This window comes from Leopardus geoffroyi, chromosome B1 (genome assembly GCF_018350155.1).
Source record: "Leopardus geoffroyi isolate Oge1 chromosome B1, O.geoffroyi_Oge1_pat1.0, whole genome shotgun sequence".
In the NCBI taxonomy this organism is placed as follows: domain Eukaryota; kingdom Metazoa; phylum Chordata; class Mammalia; order Carnivora; family Felidae; genus Leopardus; species Leopardus geoffroyi.
The window spans coordinates 202,185,631-202,206,800 of NC_059327.1; the positions used below are offsets into that span (position 1 = coordinate 202,185,631).

At 56.7% G+C, this 21,170-nt stretch overlaps 1 protein-coding gene across 7 annotated transcripts in view; it reads right to left on the bottom strand.

Annotated features, from left to right (window-relative positions):
- The window catches only part of AFAP1 (actin filament associated protein 1), a 148,014-nt gene that overhangs the window by 53,740 nt on the left and 73,104 nt on the right, over positions 1-21,170 (bottom strand). For all 7 annotated transcript variants that reach the window (XM_045474655.1, XM_045474652.1, XM_045474654.1 and 4 more), the window contains 3 exons: positions 18,917-19,025; positions 9,447-9,658; positions 5,908-6,087 (listed from right to left, as the gene is read on the bottom strand). In XM_045474655.1, the coding sequence (XP_045330611.1) occupies positions 5,908-6,087; positions 9,447-9,658; positions 18,917-19,025 (501 nt within the window). The remainder of the gene's footprint in view (positions 1-5,907; positions 6,088-9,446; positions 9,659-18,916; positions 19,026-21,170) is intronic.

Consider the following 21,170-nt stretch of genomic DNA (forward strand, 5'->3'; position numbering starts at 1 on the left):
AGACCTCGCGAGCCTGCCCCCCCCCCCACCAGCCCTTGCCCCTGCGCCCTTACTGGGCATGTGGGAACAACACAGATGGCTGGAGGCGAGGAGGCCGGGTTCGGGGATGTCCTGTGGGCACGCAGGAGGCATCTTGCCGTCCCGAGTGAAGGAGCGTTGGAGACCGTGATGTGGACGCCCCTAGCTCCGGCCTCGAACGCATCCCGCTCTCATCCTGATTTTCACGCTACTTCCAGCTGGGGCTCGTACGTTTGCTGAGACCTAGAAGCGGCAGCACCGCGGTAACAGCGAGAACACACGGCGGCGGAGACGGCAGCTCACACTTAACAGAAGCGCTCACTGCGTGCTCGGCGCTGTTCTGAACGTGTCTACCTTAACGTACGATTTTATCCTCACAGGTCAGAGAGCAGGCGCCACTAGGACCCTCCTCCCATTTCATAGAGGGAAAAACCGAGGCACAGAGAAGCTAAGTCGCTCATCCAAGGCGCGAAGTTAGGACCGGCTGAGGTCACAACCCGAGGGCGCCTGGGTCTGGGCTCTAGTGACGCCATCTGCCCGACACTGGCGCTCACGTCCTTCTCCCGGCGCTTTTCTATCCACCATACTGAATTTCGGAAACAGTGGTGAGACTCAAATAAAACTTCCCCCAAATGGCTTTGGAATGCCCTTCACGTCGACTGCCCGCCGGACCACAAAACCAGTCAGATCCGGTATCTTAAATCCTACCTCAAGCACGAGCAGGGGAGGGGCAGCCAGAGAGGGAGACGGAATCCGAGGCGGAATCCAGGCCCCGAGCTGTCGGCACAGAGCCCGATGTGGGGCTCGAACCCACGAACGGTGAGATCGCGATCTGACCGAAGTCGGACGCCCAACCCACTGAGCCCCCCAGGTGCCCCTTAAGAAAAGACTTCTGAGCGAAGGACATTTACAAAAAGGACAATAGATGTAAACAGACAGGTCACAGAAACATTAATACAACTATAGGCTCTCAAACCGAGCAAAAGGGTGCTGCTCTGTGTCAGCCGTAAGAAGCGAAATGCAGATTAAACTAGATGGAGAGGTGGCCCTTCCCCATCACGGGGCGCATCCCCAACGCTCGCTGACATACGGTGGGCGAGACTGGGAGAAAGGCACTCTGACATCTCGCTGGCCGGAGCTGAGCTGGCAAACCTCCTGCGGAGAGTGACGTGGCTGTGTATCAAGACTACGAGTCCTTACGACCTCCGTGCAAGCAATTAGTCTCTCTGGGACGTCAGCCGCCAGGCTGACAAGAGTGCGAGGTGATACACACACTGCGTTCGTGATCACAGAATTGTCTGTCACATCCGAAGACTGAAACAACCCAATGTCCATGAATAGGAGAGTATTTTTTTTTAATTGTGGCCTGTTTACACCATGACACGATACGTACTGGAAAAGAGAAAAAGGAGCAGCTCTATCCCCTAAATTGGAAAAATCTGCCAGACACTCTAGGCGTGCAGGGAAAGAGGCGGAACGCTGTGTCTTGTCCGTGGGGGTGGGAATTAAAGTGTGCATTTCTACTTGCCTGCACATGCACATAAAGAAACCCTGGATGCCACTCAAGAAATGACTGCTCCCATACATGGCTGGCAGATGTAGAATTGCACAAGCAAACCCAGGAAACCGTGTGTCATGTTCTAGCAAGGTCGAGCATGTGCACACACGAAAGCCAGCCGTGCCAACATAGGTATCCACGCCAGAGAAGCCATGCCCCGCGAGACCAAGCGGCGTGCACGAGAACGCTCGCGGAAGCGCTCCAGGACAGCGACGGGGTGGACAGACCCCGTGGCCGTCGACCCCAGAACAGACATAAAACAGGGAGTGGAAAAAGCAAGCTTCAGGGTACGTGCGGTGTGGAGCCATGTACGTGAACGTTTTTAAACGGAAGGAAAAAAAAATCACTTGTCGTTCACGAGTACATATATAAGTAAAAAAGTATTTTTAAAGTATGTCTAGGCAATGTTTAGGATAAAAGCTACCTTCGAGGCAGGAGAAATAACTAATGGGGAGGCATGTTCCAATTCTATCTGTAGCAGTTGAGATCTCGAGAAAGAAGATACAAAGGGAAAAGGAAAAGATTCTTAGGACCCTCATGAATCTGAGTCACTGCGAATCTACGTTTTTTAAGTTTTTAGGTGATACGGACAAGACAGCCAATCTAGTAACAGTATAGAGAAAGCACTTGACCCTTTGGGGGATCTGTTGGCTTTAAAGAAAGAGAACTCTCTCGCTGACTCAAGCTGGTTTTGTCTCTGACTCATTTCTAATCAAGACTCCTTAGCTTCTCGGGTGCCTGGGTGGCTCAGTCGGTTAAGCGTCCAACTTGGGCTCAGGTCATGATCTCGCAGTTTGTGAGTTCGAGCCCCGCGTCGGGCTCTGTGCTGACAGCTCGGAGCCTGGAGCCTGCTTCGGATTCTGTGTCTCCCTCTCCCTCTGCCCCGCCCCCACTCATGCTCTGTCTCTCTCTCTCTGTCTCAAAAATGAATGAACGTTAAAAAAAAAAAAAAAAAAAAAAAAAAGACTCCTTAGCTTGTGACACTGTCATACGTCATAGAAGTAAAGCACAAACGTTAAACGGACGTAAATCAACTTCAGCTCTTTAGACGAAGGTAACTTACCAGCTATTATTTATTTCCCTTTTGAGAAACATCAGCCAAGCGCTCTCAAAATCTTGCGGTGAAGCTTCCTTCCATTGACCAACAGAGTCATGGCTGTGAGTCAGCTAAGCGCCTCCGATCGGCGTCTCACATCTGGTGAGATAGGACGTGAGACTATTTCCACCCCATTGGCGTCTGACATCTTGGAAACGTTTGCTCTCTAGCTGTCTACTTGCGAGCTGCCAATGCCACTGCCCGATGAGACGGGAAAACGCAGCGACATTCTCGAGTCGTTAAGAAGGGAGCGACTCGGCGCGCACGTTAGACACAACAAACCGTAAGAGCGGGGGAAGAGGGAAGCTCAGGCCTCGGGCTGGCCCTTCGGGTTCTCCGCTAGCGACAGGCGAACACACGAGTGCAGAAGGACAGGGGCAGCTCACCCAGAGCGGGACCAGGCCAAGAAAACAGAATCACAAAGGAGGCTCCTTGCTTCCTTCATCCTTCTTTCCCTCCTTCCTGAAGGGACGGTGCTGGGACCAGGCAAGAAGGAATGAAAGGGAAAACGGCGAACTGCCAGGTGCCCGGCACGAGGAAGCTGGAACGTGAAGGGGAAACCGAGGTCAGTTCCCGCTTGAGCCTTCGCAGGCCTCTGTACTGTCCCTCCTGAGACCCGGCCTCTCTCCTGTAACGAAACTGCTAACGGAACAGCTTCCTCGGGCGGCCGCTCTGTGCGTGGAGAGATAACGATGGAGACGCGTGCTGTAAACTCTGAAGGGCTTCAAAGATTCTGCTAACGGTGGTGTTGATATGCGCCTTATTAAAGCTCCGTGTGGGAGGCTAAGCACCCAGAGCACAAGTTCCTGATCACATGGCTCCCGTCAAAACATCACATGCTCTGTTCAGTCTCTCCTGGTGCAGACACGAGAAAAGCCACCTGTGCGTTCAGACCAGCAGACAGAGGTGATCACTGTTAGCACCGTCACGGTCTGGCCTGCGTGGTCTCCCAGGGGACAAGAGGGCAGTGAGGCTCGAGGGTGAATGGACACGTGCACGTTACAAGAACCACTGTTAGAGAACGCTTCATCAGGACTTCCCACTCCTCCCACCCCTTTTTCCAAAGCAGGTACCACAGGCAGTGAGGGACTAGATGGCCCGGAGTCGCCTTCCTGAGGAGGACCGTCGGGAAGGCAAGAGGAGACAGACACAGCTTCTTCCCAGAGCACGAGAGAGCTACTGTCACCGTGAGGAATAGTGGGCCGAAATCCAGAGGAAGACGGAAACCTGGACGGGTAGGCTGGCGGCGGGGACTGCCTTTGCCACCCCAGGGGAGGCAGCCGAGAGACCAGGCAGCGGCTCTGTGGCCCCAGGGGCCTGGAGTCAGAAGCTGGAGTCCACAGCATGCCCAGAATGAGGGCTCTGGCAAAACACCCACAATTAGGGTGGGGAGTGCATCTCGAAACAAGCGTGAAATGAATATAAACCTGCAATCTTGAATGGACTGCAGGCCGGGTGGCTCTGAAAAGCTCAAGCCCTGCAAGCAGACTAAACTGATGTCGGAGAGCTAATGCCCTCGCGGCACGCGGCAGAGGCAAAGGAAAGTGCTCTCTGATGGAGGAAAGTGTACTGCCACGGATTGAATTATTTCTGCAGGGACGACTGGACACCAGCATACGTGAGCATGAAGTCAGTCCCCTATCTCAACACTACGTGGAAGAGTCAACCAAAATGGATCCCAGACCGAGCTTAAGGTCTGACGCTCTAAAGCCATCAGAAGGGGACATAGGTGCACCTCTTTAGCACCTTGGAACAGGCCACGGTTTCTCAGACGTGGTGCAAAAGCAAAACCAGAAGCAATGAACGAGCGATACATCTGACAACATGGAGGAACCTTGAAAAACGTTACGCCAAACGAAAGCAGCCAGGCACGGAAGGACACGCGCCGTATCAGTGTGTCTGTATCACATGTGGAACACAGGCAAGTCTCTGCAGACAGAAAACCAATCGGCGGTGGCCCGGGGCCGGGGGGCGGGGCAGTCACACAGGGGGTTCGGTGCTTCTCTTGGGGGAGACGAAAATGTTCTGGAATTACACCGTGGGGAAGAGACTAACAGCCACTGAATCGTGCTCCGGAAGGGTGAATTGTATGGTATGTGAATTATACTTCGATAAAGCTGTTCTAAACAATTATCGAATTCATTGTTTTCCCCACACAGAACGAGCAGCATGGTCGTCAGAGGCCCCGGCGCACAGGAAGGCAAAACGACACGAACAAGCACGTGTACAGAGCGGACCAGGTCCACCCGCGACCCAAACCCCTGTCTAACCAGACCCGTCACCTGCTTGTTACGGAAATAAATGACCATCGTTTCCACAGGAAATTTAGAACTGTAAAAAGTAAGTGGTACTTCCAGGCCGAAGAAGAAATAAGTAGAAATTCTAGAGTTCCATAACCAACGCTCAGGACCCAGTGAATGGGGACACATTTAACAGCAGCTCTGACACAGCTAAAAAGAGAAACGGTGAGCTGGAGAGAGACACGAAAACAGTAGCCAGACTAAAGGAGGGGAAAAGGGTAGGAAGATACAAAGAGAAGACAAGTAGAATATCGTTAAAGCATCTAATGTATATTTAAACATAGCTGGAAGGGAGAAGAGAATGGGACAAAGTTATATTTGTTAAGACACATGGATGAAAATTTTTTTCTAACACTTAGAAAGATGGCAATCCACAGATTTAGAAGCCCAGGGAATTCCTAGCAGAATAAATAGAAAAGAATCCACATCTGGACACATAAAAAAAAAAAAAAAAAATCAAAGAAAATCAAAGGCAAAGAGAAAGTGGTAAAACAGCCCGTGAGCCGGAGGCAGACGGCCTTCTGAAGACCAGAGGTGGAGGGATTAACCACAGAGTGATCAGAATACTCTGCCGTCAAAGACAAAACTGCTCAGGTCAACCCATTTGTGCCGACACCTGAAAAAATACAAACTGAAATAAAAACACGTCTCGGGGGCCCCCTGGGAGGCTCAGTGGTTGAGCGTCCGACTCCCGATCCCGGCTCACGGTCCGTGAGATCGAGCCCCATGTCAGGCTCTGTGCTGATGGTGTGGAGCCTGCTTGGGATTCTCTCTCCCTCCCTCTCCCTCTCCCTCTCCCTCTCCCTCTCGGCCCCTCCCCCGCTAGCGTGCGTGTACTCTGTCTTTCAAAACAGAAAAACAAGACGAAACGAGACCCAGGTGTGGGAAAGAGGCCTGGCGACGCGAGCGGCTCAGCGGCCAGGCGAGCGCCTCACCTTCAGCCACTGCTCGGCCTGCTCCTTGCTCTGCACCGCGAGAACCAGCGGGTCGGTGCCTTGCTGGGTGATCTTCAGCTCGTGCTTCTTCTTCTTGCTGTCCTTCGGGATGTACGTGACGCTGCAGCCTTGCAGCGGCAGTTCCATCTGTGGCTGCTGGTCCTTGGAACTCTTGTAGCACTGCATTCAACACGAGACAGCGGAATCAGGCTTAAGGAAGCGCAAGCAGAAAGGCTGATAAAACTCCGGCACGACGGAGGGGCCGGCGCCCGCAGGAGGTCTGTCTGAGCAGCGGACAAGCCCCGAGGCTGGGGGCTGGGTCTGCAGACGCACACGCGTCACCCGCACGGGGCGCGCTCCGCATGGCACGTCCCCCCCACGCACGTGAAAATACATCCACTGGTGGTTCAGCCAAGTTTACCGAGCATCGATGACCCGACTCAGCAGAAACAGGAACTCCCTCCTCTGATGGGGATCAGGTACCAATGGAGCGTCCTCGTTAAGCGACAGGAACGTGATATACCAGAACTGCCGAAAGGCACACCCCTGATGTGGGCAGACGATAATCTGGATGCTTTATTCTACAACCTACGTCGCTGGGCATCCGCCTGTCTCATCCTATCCCCTTCATCCCCATCAACGCGTCCTACACGACATGTCTGCAAACGTCTGCTTTCTAGGTGAGTACAGGATCCAAAGTTCACACGGCTCCGTTTACACAGCAGACATCCACTCTAAAGATCTCAGTGCCGTGGTGAGCACAAGGAGTTAGTTCACATCAGTGGTGTTTAATCCGGATCTGTAAAATCCGGACTAGAATCAAACCTTGTCCAAAGGTTTCTCCTCCCACCTTGGGTCTAATTGTATTACTTAGGACCAGTTGTGCACATCTTCATGGAAATAGATGGTCTGAGGGTTCAGGCATCCAAGTCCTACTCTGTTACTGATTATATCTGACCCCTGGGAAGTCTCTCAAGCTCTCTGAGCCTGTTTCCACATTTGTAACACAAACTATTGCTGTGATTATCATTATTTTATGGAGTCACTAAATTATTAGTAACTATAACACCTCCCACCAAGTCGCATCACATGAGGCATTTCATAATTTCATTTGATCGCCACAGCTGTCCATGTTGCAGACTAGGGAACTGAGGGTCACTTGGCTAAATAGCTTGCCGATATCAGACACCTGGAAAGTGGTAGACCCCAGCCCCACATGGCCTGAGTGCAAAGCCCACTACCTACTGGGGAGGGACAGGAGGAATAGAGCCCTATTTTCAGAAATGACTTCCAGAGTCCTCTACTTTCCAGTTCTAAAACCTCGGCTGTTGAGCACCACAGGTATGGAACACATCCGCTTTTTACAAAAATCCACTTGATGGCTGCCGTGGTCTGAAAAGGAAGGACAAAAATACACCGAATCCACCTAACCCTGGATTGTTATGAATACTTACCGTTCGGCAGTCTCTTGTATTCTAGGTTAGCGCAAGAAAGGAAAGAAACAGAGAAGAGGGAATTGACAGTACAAGGGGGGGGGGGTTAGACGGGAAACGTGACAGCTTGTATTTTTCTCGAGTTAAATGTCTCAAAATGGGATGTGTCACCAGCCCTACGTGAAAAGTGCGGGCTGGAGACCCCTGCGGGTTGGGCTCCCGGGGACGCAGACTCTCAAACAGAGGACGGTGTGGGGTATCTATCGGGGCGCCCCCTGAGAGCCACGCCTGCAGGACAGAGGGGTAGTAAGAGGGGGCAGTTCAGATAAAAGCCCTCAGCTGAGCCTGCGGGATCTCTGGAGCTGGAAGGCACCATCGGGGCCGTCCTGATGGAGACCCCAGAGGAGGGGCCGTGACCTGGGCGAGCCGTCCTGAGGGGCGTCTGGCCCATCACGGCATCCACCGCAGGGCCGCCTGGGCACGGAAGGTCACAGATGCCAGGTGCCTACTCGAAAAGCTGAGGATGACGATGCCGATGGGCAGGAAGTCTCACTTAGGGAAGGGCCTGGCTTTTTGTTTTCCACTGACAGTTTTCTGTGCTGTTCAAACTTGGAAAGCATTCGCTTTCGTCACTGTTGATGTTTTTTCAGTGTCAACAGGGGTCATCTGGGCACTTGCATCATAGGTCATTTTTGAAAAAAAAAAAAAAAGCTTCATCCTAGTAATAATTAACTTTGATTCTGCATTTTGTCAAAGAAAGTGTTTTCACATGGTTTTTCCGTTAGTTTCTTCTGAAATGTTTACAACGAATCTAAATGGTAGGTGTTTTCATCCTGGGCATCCTCTCATTGCAAGAAACGAGAGGGGAGGGGAGGGTGTGGAAGAGGAGGACGGTCAGGAGGGGTAGGGGGGCTGTGGGGCACCGAGGGCCCTGCTCCCTGACTGCTGAGCCCGCCACACAGCCACCTGCTTCCTGCTCCTGGTTCAAAACCCCTCTTTCACACGAGTCCACTGCACGTTGTTGAAGCATTTACATAACACGGCCACATCTTGCAGCCATTATGTCCGATTGTAAATAAGGACCATATTAATCTTTTAAATCTGTTTTTTTTTTTTCATTCTGTACTTTAAAATTCCCGCATGGCATCATTTTTGGCATATTCTAAATTTGGGAGAAATTCAGGCCACACATGTGGAAAAAATATGTATTCTCAGTGTTTAAAAAAATTGTTTTTAACCATTAATTTAAAAATATACAATGCCCTAAGCATCCAGTAAGCATTCCCATGATTCACAGAAGAAACTGTAAAGAACGGGGTTACCCGCTCCACTCAAGGGTGACACACAGAATCATAAATCCTCCCGTGTTCTGTTTTAACGGTAGAATTTGGGGAGAACCTTTTCTCCAAGGTTAATGAGAAGGAAAAGGCAAATGCAAAAATACACTCTACGATTCACAGTTCCGATGATCAACCACGTTTTCTACGAAAGCTGGAAGGACAGAAGGGGGGGGGTAGTGACACACGCTCTCAAGGGCTCTGGCTTCCTCAGGGGGGCCCCTGTGGGAAGGACACGGCAGCGGGCGGCCCGCGTGTCCCTGTCCCCGGCTTCCCTGTTTCTTAGCCTATCTTCCTCTTCAGCCCCTCAGATTAAACAACAAGAAAAGAATCTGCCTTTAGTTTTCCAAAAGAATTTCCTTTCCTGGGCACTCTCCCCGCAAACCGTGGCTGGCCCCCCCGCCCCACTCGATGACCTGGCTTTGAGGAATTCACTGACTCACTACAAACGAGAAAACCCATCTTGCGCCGTCTGGCAAGTTAAAGCCCGTGCGTTTCCACGGGCACACGCCACAGACGTTAGTGGCCCCGGGGCGGGAGGGACTCTGCCCACCGGTGGGGGCAGGAAACGGAACCGAAGGCGCGCAAGGCTCGGTGCCCACGGCCCGCCCTCCCTGCCCGGCGCCCGACCGCGGTGAGCGCACCCACCGCCCGGCGGCCGCGTCCCCCCGGCGGACGTCAGCGCCACCCGGGGACCGATCCCGTCGCGTCAGACCGCCGCCCCATCCCGCCGAGCCCGCGCCAGCCCGAGCCGTGCGCGATGCGTTACCAGCAGCTTGGTGTCCTTGATGACACAGAGAAGCTTGCTCCACTGCCCGAAGCGCCTCTTCCTCAGCAAGAAGGCGCAGATCTTGGCGTCCTTCACCAGGTCCATGGAGGCCTCCTCGGACGGCCACTGGTGCCGCGTCTTCTTGCCCTTTCCGTCCTCCTCCTCCTCGTCATACGACTCGTAGGAGCTGCTCATCGCGTCCGAGTCGTAATCTGCCAAAGTGAGGAAAGCGATCAAGGTAAAGCGCCTGCCGACAAAAGCCTCATCTGGAAGCTACCGCTGCTCTGGGCTCCGGAGCACGTGCGCCGAGCCAGTAAACGAGCCAGGGGCTCTGGGTTCCGTGCGCCACGCAAAGGGCAGTTAGTAAAAACGGGGGGAAAGAATCAACAAGACAGCCGGTGGAAGCGAAGGAAAAGTTTTCAACTGAAGGGCCTTAGAATCCTTCACCCGTGAGAAGCAGCCCTAGACTGTCCAGCGAGGGATCGGCCGCCTGCAGACCCCGCGGCGTCGGGTCTTGGCCCCGCCGCTGCCTGGCCAGCGGGCCCCCGGTTCAGCAGTGTGAACCACCGGCCGCAGAGCGCGGCCCTCCCCTACCGCAACACCAGGTCAAGGCTCTCCGGGGTCTCCAGCGTCGCCCCGTGCGCATCGCCACGCCCTCGCTGCTGACGTTCCAGACCCAAGCCAAGGCCGGCCCTCTCCTCGAGTCCTCCTCGGGGCCTCCGGACACACGTGCGCCCGTCCTTCTCATGCCGCAAGGCAGTAACGCTTCGTATCAGATGGCGTCCAGCCTCCTGAACGCAGCACATCCTCCCTCGCTCCCGCGGCACTTCCGCCTCGCTTCCCGTGCGTCCCACTCCATTTCCCTTCTCGCCTTTCACGATTTAATTTACGGGCACCTCCTCCACGACGCCCTCCGTGAATCGCCAAAGCCGGTCCTCCCTAATTCACATGCTGAAGCTCTCGCCCCAGCGAGACTCTATCTGGAGACAGGACTTCTGGGAGGTCATGATGCTTAAGCGAGGTTATGTGAGGGGGTCCTAATTCGGTAGGACTGGTGTCTCTCTGGGGAGAGCAGGCGCGGGGTCTTGCTCTCTGTCCGCCACGTGAGGACACTCGGAGACGGCGGCGGTCCGTGAGCCAGGACGAGGCCCTCGCCGTGACCTGACCGGGCCGGCACCCTGCTCTCGGGCATCCGGCCGCCGGCACGGTGAGGAGACAAGCGTCCTGTGTCGGGCCACCCAGCCTGCGGCATCTCGCTCCGGCAGCCCGGGCTGAGGCGCTGGGCGAGACGCCCCTCGTGTCTGCCTCCACAGCCTCCACCGTGCTGTCCTGCTGTTTGTCGACCCCCTGCGTCAGGCTGCAAGCCCCCCAGGGCAGGGAGACCGCCCTGCAGGATGCGATGGCCCCAGCACAGGACAACGTACCTGGCCCGGGGCAAGGAACCAGGGTCTGCAGAAGGGCGGACTGCTGGATGAGCCCCTTACACCTGCAAAGCCCTCGGACGAACGGCTGGTGCAGAGTCCAATGAGTGCCGGGGACCGTCCGTCTTCTCAGCCTCAGCCCTGCCGGACGACAGGCTCCTTGACACGGTGTCGACTTCGCCTCTGCGCTCTCCCGCACCCCTGGACACATCCGGAACATCTTCCCTTCTCAGGACACGTCTGAGAGACGGATGGACATCTACACGACGCGTGAGTCGGGTGGACGAACTACAGCGGACGCGGCCGGCCGCGCGGTTCTGGAGAGATGGCAGCCGCAGACCTTCCGCTCGGCAGAATCCGCCTCTTGGCTCGCTGGGAACTGGGTTACAACCTGCACTCAGCGCTCATGCCCGCGCTCGAATGTCGTCGCGGAGAATCAGTACTACGAGCGGGGACAGCTGTTCGGCTGGGTTTTCAATCACGATGAAGCGGTCAGGGATGGGTGTCCAGCAAGAGCCTGTGGGGGCAGCGCTGAGAATGGGTGCGGTCGGGGGGCAGAGGCCGGCAGCCCAGAGGCACCTGCGTCCTGCCGATGAGGACCTGCCCAGAGGACCAGGCAGAGGGTGGTTCCAGGCCTGAGAAGGGCCCGGCCCGAACTGCTGCGGACAGAGAATGAGAGAACGGCCCATTCCTGCCCCTGCGCAGACATACAGCCTTCCCCTGGCGGTCGGGCTGTCCTCCCCAAGGAAACATCCTCCCCACGCGCACACGCACCCACACCACCGCCCTGTTTAATGCGGGAGTCGCACCAGCTACTTAAATTCAGGTCTAAGTCAAGTCAAAGAAAATCAGGTGTCAGTTCCTCCATGGCACTAGCCACATCTCCAGAGCTCAGCACTCGCGGTGGCAAAGCGGCAGATGGGGAGCGTTTCCACCACCGGGGAAGCTGTCCGGCCTGTGCTGGAGTGACTCATGCGTGCCAGGTAGAGCGGCGCAGGCCGTGGGAGACAGGCCGGGGGGGTCGGCACACAGGGGGCAGGGGACACCAAAGGTAAAACTCGATCCAGACCTTTTATGCGTCGGTGCCAACCACACACAGGAGTCGAGGAGGAACGCGGAGCAAAAGCACCGAAAACATCAGAGCGGAGACTCTTGTTTTCCAGTAGCACCTACATGCTTGCCACAGAGGCCACGTTAGTGGTTACGCTTGTGGGGAGGGGCTGGGATGAGGAAGGGGCACACGGGAGCTTCTGGGGCTGACGCGTTCTCCTCGTGACCTGGTGGCGCTTCCACAGATATCCTGGATCGTAAGTCAGTAAGTCCATATGCATATTTTGAGTACTTTTCGGTAAATGTACAATGTTTTACAGTAAAAGGGTTTTACAAGGTCAGCATGGCTAGAGCAGAGCTCACGTGGCGGGGAGTGGCGAGGCACGACGCTGAAGGTAAGTGGAGGGCCGCCAGACTCGGGGAGACCCAGTGCGCACGGACGTCTCGGAGGGGCGATGCACGAAATCAGACTTTTCCTTCCCAAAGGTTATGCCCACCACAGTTTGAAGGACCAGGAACCCCTCAGTGCTTAGCTCATTTCCCGGAATAGCGAATCCACTAAACACTTAGCAAACGAGCGAGCAACAGCGTTAACGAACACTTACAAGTGGGAGAAAGACCTTTGATTTCATTCATACAAGTATTTACCAAAGGTTCACGATGCATCAGATATTACTTTTCTTATTTATACAGCTGACCCTTGGACACAGTTTGAACTGCACCAGTCCACCTAGAAGCCGATTTTTTTCAAAAAACACAGGACAGTCCTGAAGATGTATTTTCTCTTCCTTATGCTTTTCTTAATAACATTTTCGTGTCTCTAGTTTACGTTGTGAGAATACAGTACATGATACATATGACAAACGAAACGTGAGTTGATGGACTATCTGTGCTCACGGTAAGGTTTCCAAGCCAACAGCAGGCTAGCAGCGAAGATTTCGCAGAGTCCGAAGTTATGCACGGATTTTCCACTGTGCGTAGGGCCCGTGCCCCCACCCCCACGGTGTCCCAGGCCAGCGACCAGGCCCCCGCCCCTGAGATGGGCACACCTCAGTACCGTGGTCCCCCCTGAGCCATGGTCTCACTTTCTGTGGTTTCAGTTTCCCACGGTCGGTATGATCCAGAAGCAGGTGATTCTCCTCCTGACGTGTGGTCAGAAGGTCAGCAGCAGCCTCACGCTGCATCACGCGCCCACGTCACCTGCCTCCTTCATCTCTGCACATGAGCACTTGTCTCTCACATCATCGCAAGAAGAAGGGTGAGGGCAGGACAGTAAGACGTTGAGACAGAGAGAGAGAGAGAGAGAGAGAAAGAGAGAGAGAGACCACATTCACACAACTTTTATTACAGCGGTTGTTACACTGGTTGCATCGTTGTTAATCTCCTGCTGCCTGATTTATCAATTAAACTTTATCACAAGTATGTGTATAGGAAGAAACACAGCACATACGGGGTTGGGTACTGTCTGCAGCTTCAGGCATCCACGGGGGTCCTGGAATGTCTCCCCCCCGGAGGAGGATGGCCAACAGGGCCCCTGGTGGCCCTCTCTGTCCTGGGGAGGGCTGAGGTGCCCAGCGGAGAAAGACAGCAGGTTCACTGCCCAACCCCCCTGCTTCTGAGAGAGAATCGGCACATTCCTTTTTAGGAGACCGGCAGCCAACTTAGCAGGAAACACAGAGCAGTCAGGGGTACTGACCACAGTCTGAGCCTAAAGGAAAGTCAATCTCTGAGAAGTCTCTCCGACGCCTCCCCAACAGAGAGCAGGACGTCTCACTACCTCCTCATTCCCTGCACCCCCCGGTGGCTCCAGCAGGACTTCAAGGAGCTCACTGTCTGGGGCCGGGGTTTGGAATATATTAGGAAACAATGAGGACTTTGTGAAAAGTTAAGAAGGACCCGGGACGGGGGAGGAGGAGAAAGAATCACCACCGGCCTTCAGACCTTGAGGTAAGCGGAACGGGTGTTTCGGAGATGGATGGAGGGCTTCCTTTCGGCAAAGTCCGAGAGGGTGCTGATTAGAAGCCCCCAACCCCTGGCACGTCCTGGCATCCCGTGTAGACGTCTACACTCCTTATAGAGCAAGGAGGCAGCCCAAAGAGCCAGCCAGAGACCTGTGTGGATCTGTGTGCCTGATGTCGCTGGTTAGGAAACAGTCCTCAGGCCAGACACTAGTCCCGTGGGCAGTTGTGACGGAACCAAAGAACACTCCGATGGTCGATTACTTTCAACCAAAAACGTTAAAATGCGTATCGTAGACATATCTCCATAGCCCAGAAATCAGAACATTTCAACCAACTGCCCTTGGGGAGCGAGAGGACAAGGGGCGCGGGCGACCGGGAACCAAAAACAAGATGAAATGTGGATCTGAACCCAAAGCCCCAACAAGGTCCGCGGCGACTGCCGCCAGCTCAGCCAGGCTGGACCCGGCTTCCAGCCTTCCTGGCCTGTGTGGCCGGGGTGAGGGCCAGCACCACGGGCCGCCACCAGACGCAGACCGGAAGGCAGAAGGAACGGCGGCAGCTCCACTCTGAAGGAAGGTCGAGGTCACCGGAGGGTGCCAGGCGCTGCCGGGCTCAGCCCCCGGTCCCGAGAGTGTCACCCGCCCTGCTGCGGGGCCCCCTCCTGGGGCAGCTCGGATCCCCTCGGTCCTGCGCCACGGCCAAGAGCGCCGGCATCTTCTGCGTCGCCCGTGTTGCCGAGTGCGGAGGGACTCACGGGCAGATGGACTTGTCTTCGTGGATTTCGGCGAGGCCCTGAGCCCCGCCACCTCCAGCCGGCTGCTCTTCCAGACTTCCGAGCCACCAGATGCGCAGGCAGCGGCTTTCGTGGACTTCTACAGCTGCGGTGACTGTGTGAGTTCCACGTCACCGTGGCTCTATGTCTCGGATCATACCCTGTTCTAGAAGCTAGCAGAAGCCTGACGGAAGGCAGGCCCCTAGAGGTGAAGCTCGGCACAGACCCTTTAGGATTTCGGGGCACGGCGACACCAACCTCTGGAAACACTTAGTTTACCTTGGAGAAACTGCTTTTGGCTCACGGACACCCTAGTGGCGTCTAAATGCTTGGTCACGGGCGCCCCAGCTGCCCAACACGGGCTCCGTGTCACCTGACCCACCGCAGAGAACCCGACCCTCACATCCCAGCGGTCTGCGTCCATCGGGCTCCTCCAGGCCCGGAAGCTGTACGTAACAGGTAGAAGCTAGTAGTTCAGATGCACGTGGTCCTGTTCCTGCCACACGGGCTCCTTCTCCCAACAGGGGCCCCTCGGCATGGCCTACGGCTTGGCTGCATGGTCAAGACTAGAGACGAACTGGCAGCAAGAAGGTCTGCAGAGGGGTGTGGACGGGCCTCCCAGATACGCTGGGAAGGTGAAGACTGACATACCGGGAGAGCTCTCGGCAAAGCCTCCGCGGAGGGGCTTCGCGACCGGGGACATGACACGGCCCGTTACACGAGTGTCAGCCAGCCTCTTTCCCCAGGCTGCCCGTCCAGATGCATTCACGCACAAGTGGCCGTGGTCCGGGGATGGACTTCCGCTCGGCAGGGTCAGTCTGATTCCCGGCCCTGCTGAGGGCCCTGCCCGCACTTGACCCTGTGCCCCGCGGCCCCAGCCGGCCCACCTGGAACTGGACCACGTCCTCCACGGAAGGGGCAGCGATGCATTCTCACTGGAAGAGATCACTCAAGACAATCTGCTCTCCCCACCACGATGCTCCTGCCTAAAGCCCCATCCACGGTCTTGCAGAACGCCCTGTTCACCAGCACGGCATCCCGCGACGTTGCTTGTGACCAGAGAACTCTGTTACAGCAGATGCAGCCCGCGCTATGGGTCTGTGCTCGTGAGACCCACTGGCCATGCTGTGTCGCTGTCCCCTGAAGCAGGTGACCCAACAGGCCAGTGGAATACCCTTTGAATACCCAGTTCTAGGACCAGCTTGACTGGCCACCCCTGGAGACTGGGGGTGCCATCTTTGAGAATACCTTCTGGCAGGGTGTGCTGTGCCTCAGTTTCCCCCAGAGCCAGGGCTCACGGGTCTGGGAATCTAGGGCTGAACACGCTAGTGGCTCCTATCACTGTTACCCCTAGCGATCACGGACATTTCTGCCTCCCTTCCCTGACAATTTTGGCTCTGCAGCCCACGGGTCTTAGTTTCTAAGGGCAGAACGTTCCCTCCAAAGGACACAGTGACTGCTCCGTTAACCCAAAAGTGGAGACAACAGAGGGGGGTTATTCCAGTGGCTGGGGTGACTAGTCACGGCCACACCAGGGCGAGGGGGGCGGGGGGCGCAGGTCTCTAGGGTGGCCCCGGTACTCCCGCACCCTGTAAATGAACCATCCAGTGCAGCACAGACCTTTCGGGAAGGAAAGGTGAGTCATCTTACCGGGTGATTGGCCAAGGTGCTTGCCGAAGCCAATGGGAACAGGAAGGAAGTTATAAAAACGAGCCATGACCACTGACCAGTTGTAGAAATGAGGACAGGACTAGTTGCACACGAGTCCACTCATCCTGACTCTGCTGTCTGCGTGTGTCTCCCCCACTCCCTACGATCTCACGGCAGAAACTCTAATGGCAGGTGGTCGTGCATCACAACCTTCAGGTTACGGGCTCCCAAAGGGGAGAAAGACCCCGCGGGAAGAGCAAGGGACTTTGCCTCCTCTGGGGTGGAGGGCCGGGGAACTTTCTGTGATATGGGGGACAGTTGGGTCCCATGACCTTGCACCGTGACCCTGCACTGTCCCTACCTGGAAACCCAACGCGGTTCAGAGCGTGTGCCTGGGTGCCAGACGGACGCCGGAGAAACAGCGGTAGCGTTACACCACATCAACCGAGCAAGGCTGCAGTGACGTTGCCCAGAGTCCCTTTCTCGGCTGGCTCTGGCCACAAGAGAGGTCTGCGAGCAGTCCGGAAGGCCGGAGGGGAGCGGCCGCCAGCACTCTCCGCAGGCTGGCACGGGGGCCGGGCGCTGCTCCAGCGTGCACACAAGTCGCCGGCTGGCCCTCGCTGGGCCCAGAGCCCGGGCAGCTCGTGCAGGTCCTGTCCCTCGTCATCGGAGGCCTGGCCAGGCGCGTGCAGTTCTGCGGAGGCACGTCCCCGTCTACCCTCCCCCTTCCTCCGGTTCCTCAGAGTTTCTTCCCAACCACCAGCCCTGCTCCACGGGCTTTTCTGGCCGTTTCCACGGCTGCCTAAGCCTCGTTCCCTCACACATCCTTCATTCCATGACACTCTTGACAGACTGCTTCTCTGCTAGACCCACACCTGACCCAGGGCTCGACAAGCCGTTGCCGAGTCCCTAAGGAACCATCTGGAAGCCAGCCCGCTGCCCGGTTTCTCGGGAGCGGGGGGAGGTCCTCACCACCAGCTGTGCAGCTGCAGACACCGGACCAAGGGAGCCACGCGCATCAGCCCCGCTGATTCGCGGCCCCGAGCGTGCGTCCCGCTGGTCTTGCTTCCGGAGCGAGCTCAACAAAAGCTCCCCACCGCCAGTAAGTGTGGGACGGCTTCTCTGAGGAACAGGCCAGGACACCTTGCTGACGGGGGGCTCCTCAGACAGGCCCCCTGACGTCAAACAAAATGACTACCAGGTTCTGGCCCAGAAAGTGGGGGGGGGGGGGGGGGGGGGGGGCGGCGGAGAGGGAAGGTAGGAGAAAGCTACAGCCAGACTGTTCCAAGTGCTGGGCAACCCTTGTCGAAAAACCCGTTTCCCTGTGCTCAGTGCGGTGACAAAGCAAGGACTCCAGTGAAGTCCTGAATCCACCGGGCCGTTTCTGTTTCCATGTTTTCTGAGTAGGCCCCTGATTTCTGAGATGGTGGACACTTAGAAATTACTCGAACGCATTTTCCATGAGTAGTTTTTACATAAAAGAAACATTAGAACACTTGACCTAGAGACCTCAAAGCCTGATAGGGCCTGGCCTCTGTCGCAGAACCGTCCCCTTCTCCCTCAGCGTGCACCTGTTCCGGAAGCTGGGCAAACTGGCGCCCTGCCCTCAAAGGGCCAGCGGTCCTGCTCGCTGGGTTCTCACGCAGAAGACTTACCACGGGAGGAGGCCCTCCTGGAACGATCCAGGGAGACGGTGGCAGCACCTCCGCCTGCCTGCTGCCAGGGGACAGGGAGGTCAGAGACCGCAAAGTGCCGCACGGCAGAGACCTCGGGGGATGGGAAAACGGCCCCGGGAGAAGGCGTGCATTTCCGTGAGAAGACAGATGGAAGGAGGACCGTGTGCCACGAATATTAATATGCTGGAAGCCCCGAGACCAAAATGAGCAAACCCGCCTGACTTCCCGTCTCATGTGTCTAAGAAAAGCACGGCTCTCTCGTCCACAGGGACCCGGATGCCGTCCCCGCACTTCGCTCGGGGACGACAGCTCCCTGCCTGACCGGGGGTTGGGGGAGAGATGAAGCCGGTGATCCGGGACCGAAGTCCAGAGGTGCTTAGAGAAAGGTGCTCCGTGTGAATGTGGGGGCTGGGACCCAACAGAGGTACTTCTGAGAGCTACCAGGCAGGCGCCAGACCAGAGCCTCGCCAGGATGGCTCCAGCCTAGGCAAGAATTTTCTAGAAAAACCTATATGAAAGGAAGAAGAAACAGGCGGGAAGAAAGGCCTGTGACTGGGACGCCCACGGGTTCTGTACCCAGGCTTTTCCAGCTGCGGCTCCGCCCATCACGGCACGCGGGGGGAAGCCGCAAACACACGCCGCCACGGAAGTCACTGCCTGTGACCAAAGGGGACACGCTCCATCGAGACCTAGGACTCCACGGCGACAAGGCTTCAGCACGGGTCAGAGGAAGCGGAGAGTGAGTTACCCAAGGGGCCAGCGAGGCACTGCAGGCTTCGCAGCCCTTCCGGCACTTACCTTCGGGGTCCAGAGTGACTCAGCTCCACGCTCCCCGTCGCTCTGTAGGCCCCTCCTCCCCTTCCTCCCCAGAGAGCGAGTCGCGCTCTCCCCGCCCCGCAGATGAAGCGGCCGGCACGGGCCGGGCAGCCCCGACACTCACTCGACGTGATGTATTCCGGAGCCTTCCCAGGGCTCAGGGGCACGGCCTCCTCGTAATAAGCTTCCGGGAGAGAGGACGTCGGGAGCGGTGGCGGCCCGCCGTCGGGTGGCTGAGGAGAAGAAGCGGAGACACCAGAGATCAGAACTGTCGCTAGAAAATTCTGTCGTGTGCACTAGCAGGTGTTGCCCAGCACTTCCCCCTTTCCTTGCGAAGTCCGTGGTAAAAAAGAACACCGTCCCACAAAGGGGTTCTGAGTCCAGGCCCTGCCGGGGTCCCTATTGCTTCCCTGCCGCGTCCACCCCGGCCCGGCCCTGGCCGTACCCCGCCAGGTCACCAGCGGCCAGCGGCCGTTCGCACCCGGCACAGCCTGCTTCCGGGGCAGGGGCGGACTCGCAGCCCTCTCTCGGACCCTCCCCAGAGCCGAGGGGGGCTCCCCTCCCCCGTCCCCCACAGCACTGACCCTCCTGTGTCCCCAGGGCTCCGGGGCGCGGGAACCGTCCAGATCCACCGCGAAGCAGTAGGTAGGCAGTGGCTGGACAGACGAACGTGGCCGGCCCACACTCCCACCACGCCCCTCCCGCGGCCAGGGACGCTTTTAAAGAATTATAAAAGAAAGTCGCCTACGAGCTGCTCTCTAAGAGAAACTTCTGTCGAGAAGGAGTCTGCTTGTGGCGGAAACCAATCCCGCCGCAGTTTCTGGTCAGACTCTGGGGCTGAGGCACCCTGGTTCTGAGGCCATACCTTCCGAACACGCGAGAGCCGGCGGGGACTGAGGCCGCCTTCTTCCCTCGCACGTGCCCGAGGAGGAGCACGTCCTCACCTCGCTCCGCACGGACACCCGGGAGTTTGCCGCTTCCCTCACTCGCTGGTCCTCACGCCGGCAGACGGCGGGGAGGGGAGGGCAAGGAAAGCCAGCGTTTGCCAAAACCTGCTACCCGCCCGGAGCCGTGCCGGGCGCCTGTGCATCGGCCACAGGTGGCTCAGTCAGCCGCCTCCGGAGGCCTCCGCGGCAGACGTTACCTTAACTCACGCATCCCAGACACGGAGCGTGAGGCCGGGGGTCTAAACGGCCTCCCTGAAATCGAGCTGGGCTTTTTCGACACCAGGCCTGTCCACTGAAGACCTTTTTGTATTCACATCCTCTCTCTCCCTCTTGTGACTGGTTCACACGACCTACATCCAGCACTTTAGAAAGCCGTCACTGAGAATGCAACAGAACAGTGGCCCAGGCGGACGATCCGCCAAGTGAAGTGTCCAAGCACAACACGTTTCGAAGAAGTCGTAAGGGTTTATACTAACTCTCTAGAACGTGAGACTCCACCACGGAAAGTGCAACTCAACACCGGATCCAAGAAGTCCTTTGTGAATGACTAATCCCCCACCCCGTGCACCCAACCCACTCCTTCCTCTCGCCAGATGAAGGGTAATTTTCACAATTTTCCTCCATCTGCTTGAGGCCCGTTATCTGCCCTCCGCCCCGGGCCTGCGCCCCGGACTACACAACCCCCGTCTCCTCGCACGCCTCCCACCGGGCTGCCTTCCCGACTGTCGTCATTCTGTGGTCGTCTGCTGGACGGCACCCAGCTCCTTCCTATCCTCCCGAAAAGGCCGTGCTTAAAACGGAACCCGCTACACCATGCTCTGCCCCAGGCCAGGTCTGAACAGGAGCCCGTGCCCGGGTGAAAATCCCTGCTTGTTACTCGTGGAAAAGAGCTGCCTGCCTCACTGTGTGTCTTTATTCATGAAACAGAGAGGGTTTCAACTTCCTCTTGGAAGTTGGAACAGGCCAGTTATTCACGGCCTGGGAGAGCGTTACGAACAGCTGACTCAAACAGACGTCTAGAAGGAGCACAGACCCCGTTCCTACAGCCCCGTTCCTACGCTAAGCCGCACAGGGTGAGGGGCTCCCCTCCCAGCTGACGGGCTCCCGCAACTGACTCGCAGCCGCTGCTGCTGGTCGCAGGTTTGGCACAGCTTCTCAGCAGGTGTGCCCTCAGGTCCCATAACTCCACGTCTTGTTTCTGTTAATTTTTTTTAATGTTTTATTTATTTTTGACAGAGAGAGAGAGAGAGAGAGAGCGTGCATGAGCGGGGGAGGGGTAGAGAGACAGGGAGACACAGAATCCCAAACAGGCTCCAGGCTCCGAGCTGTCAGCACAGAGCCCGACGCGGGGCTCGAACTCATAAACTGTGAGATCGTGTCCTGAGCAGAAGTCGGACACTCAACAGACTGAGCCACGCAGGCATACCCCCC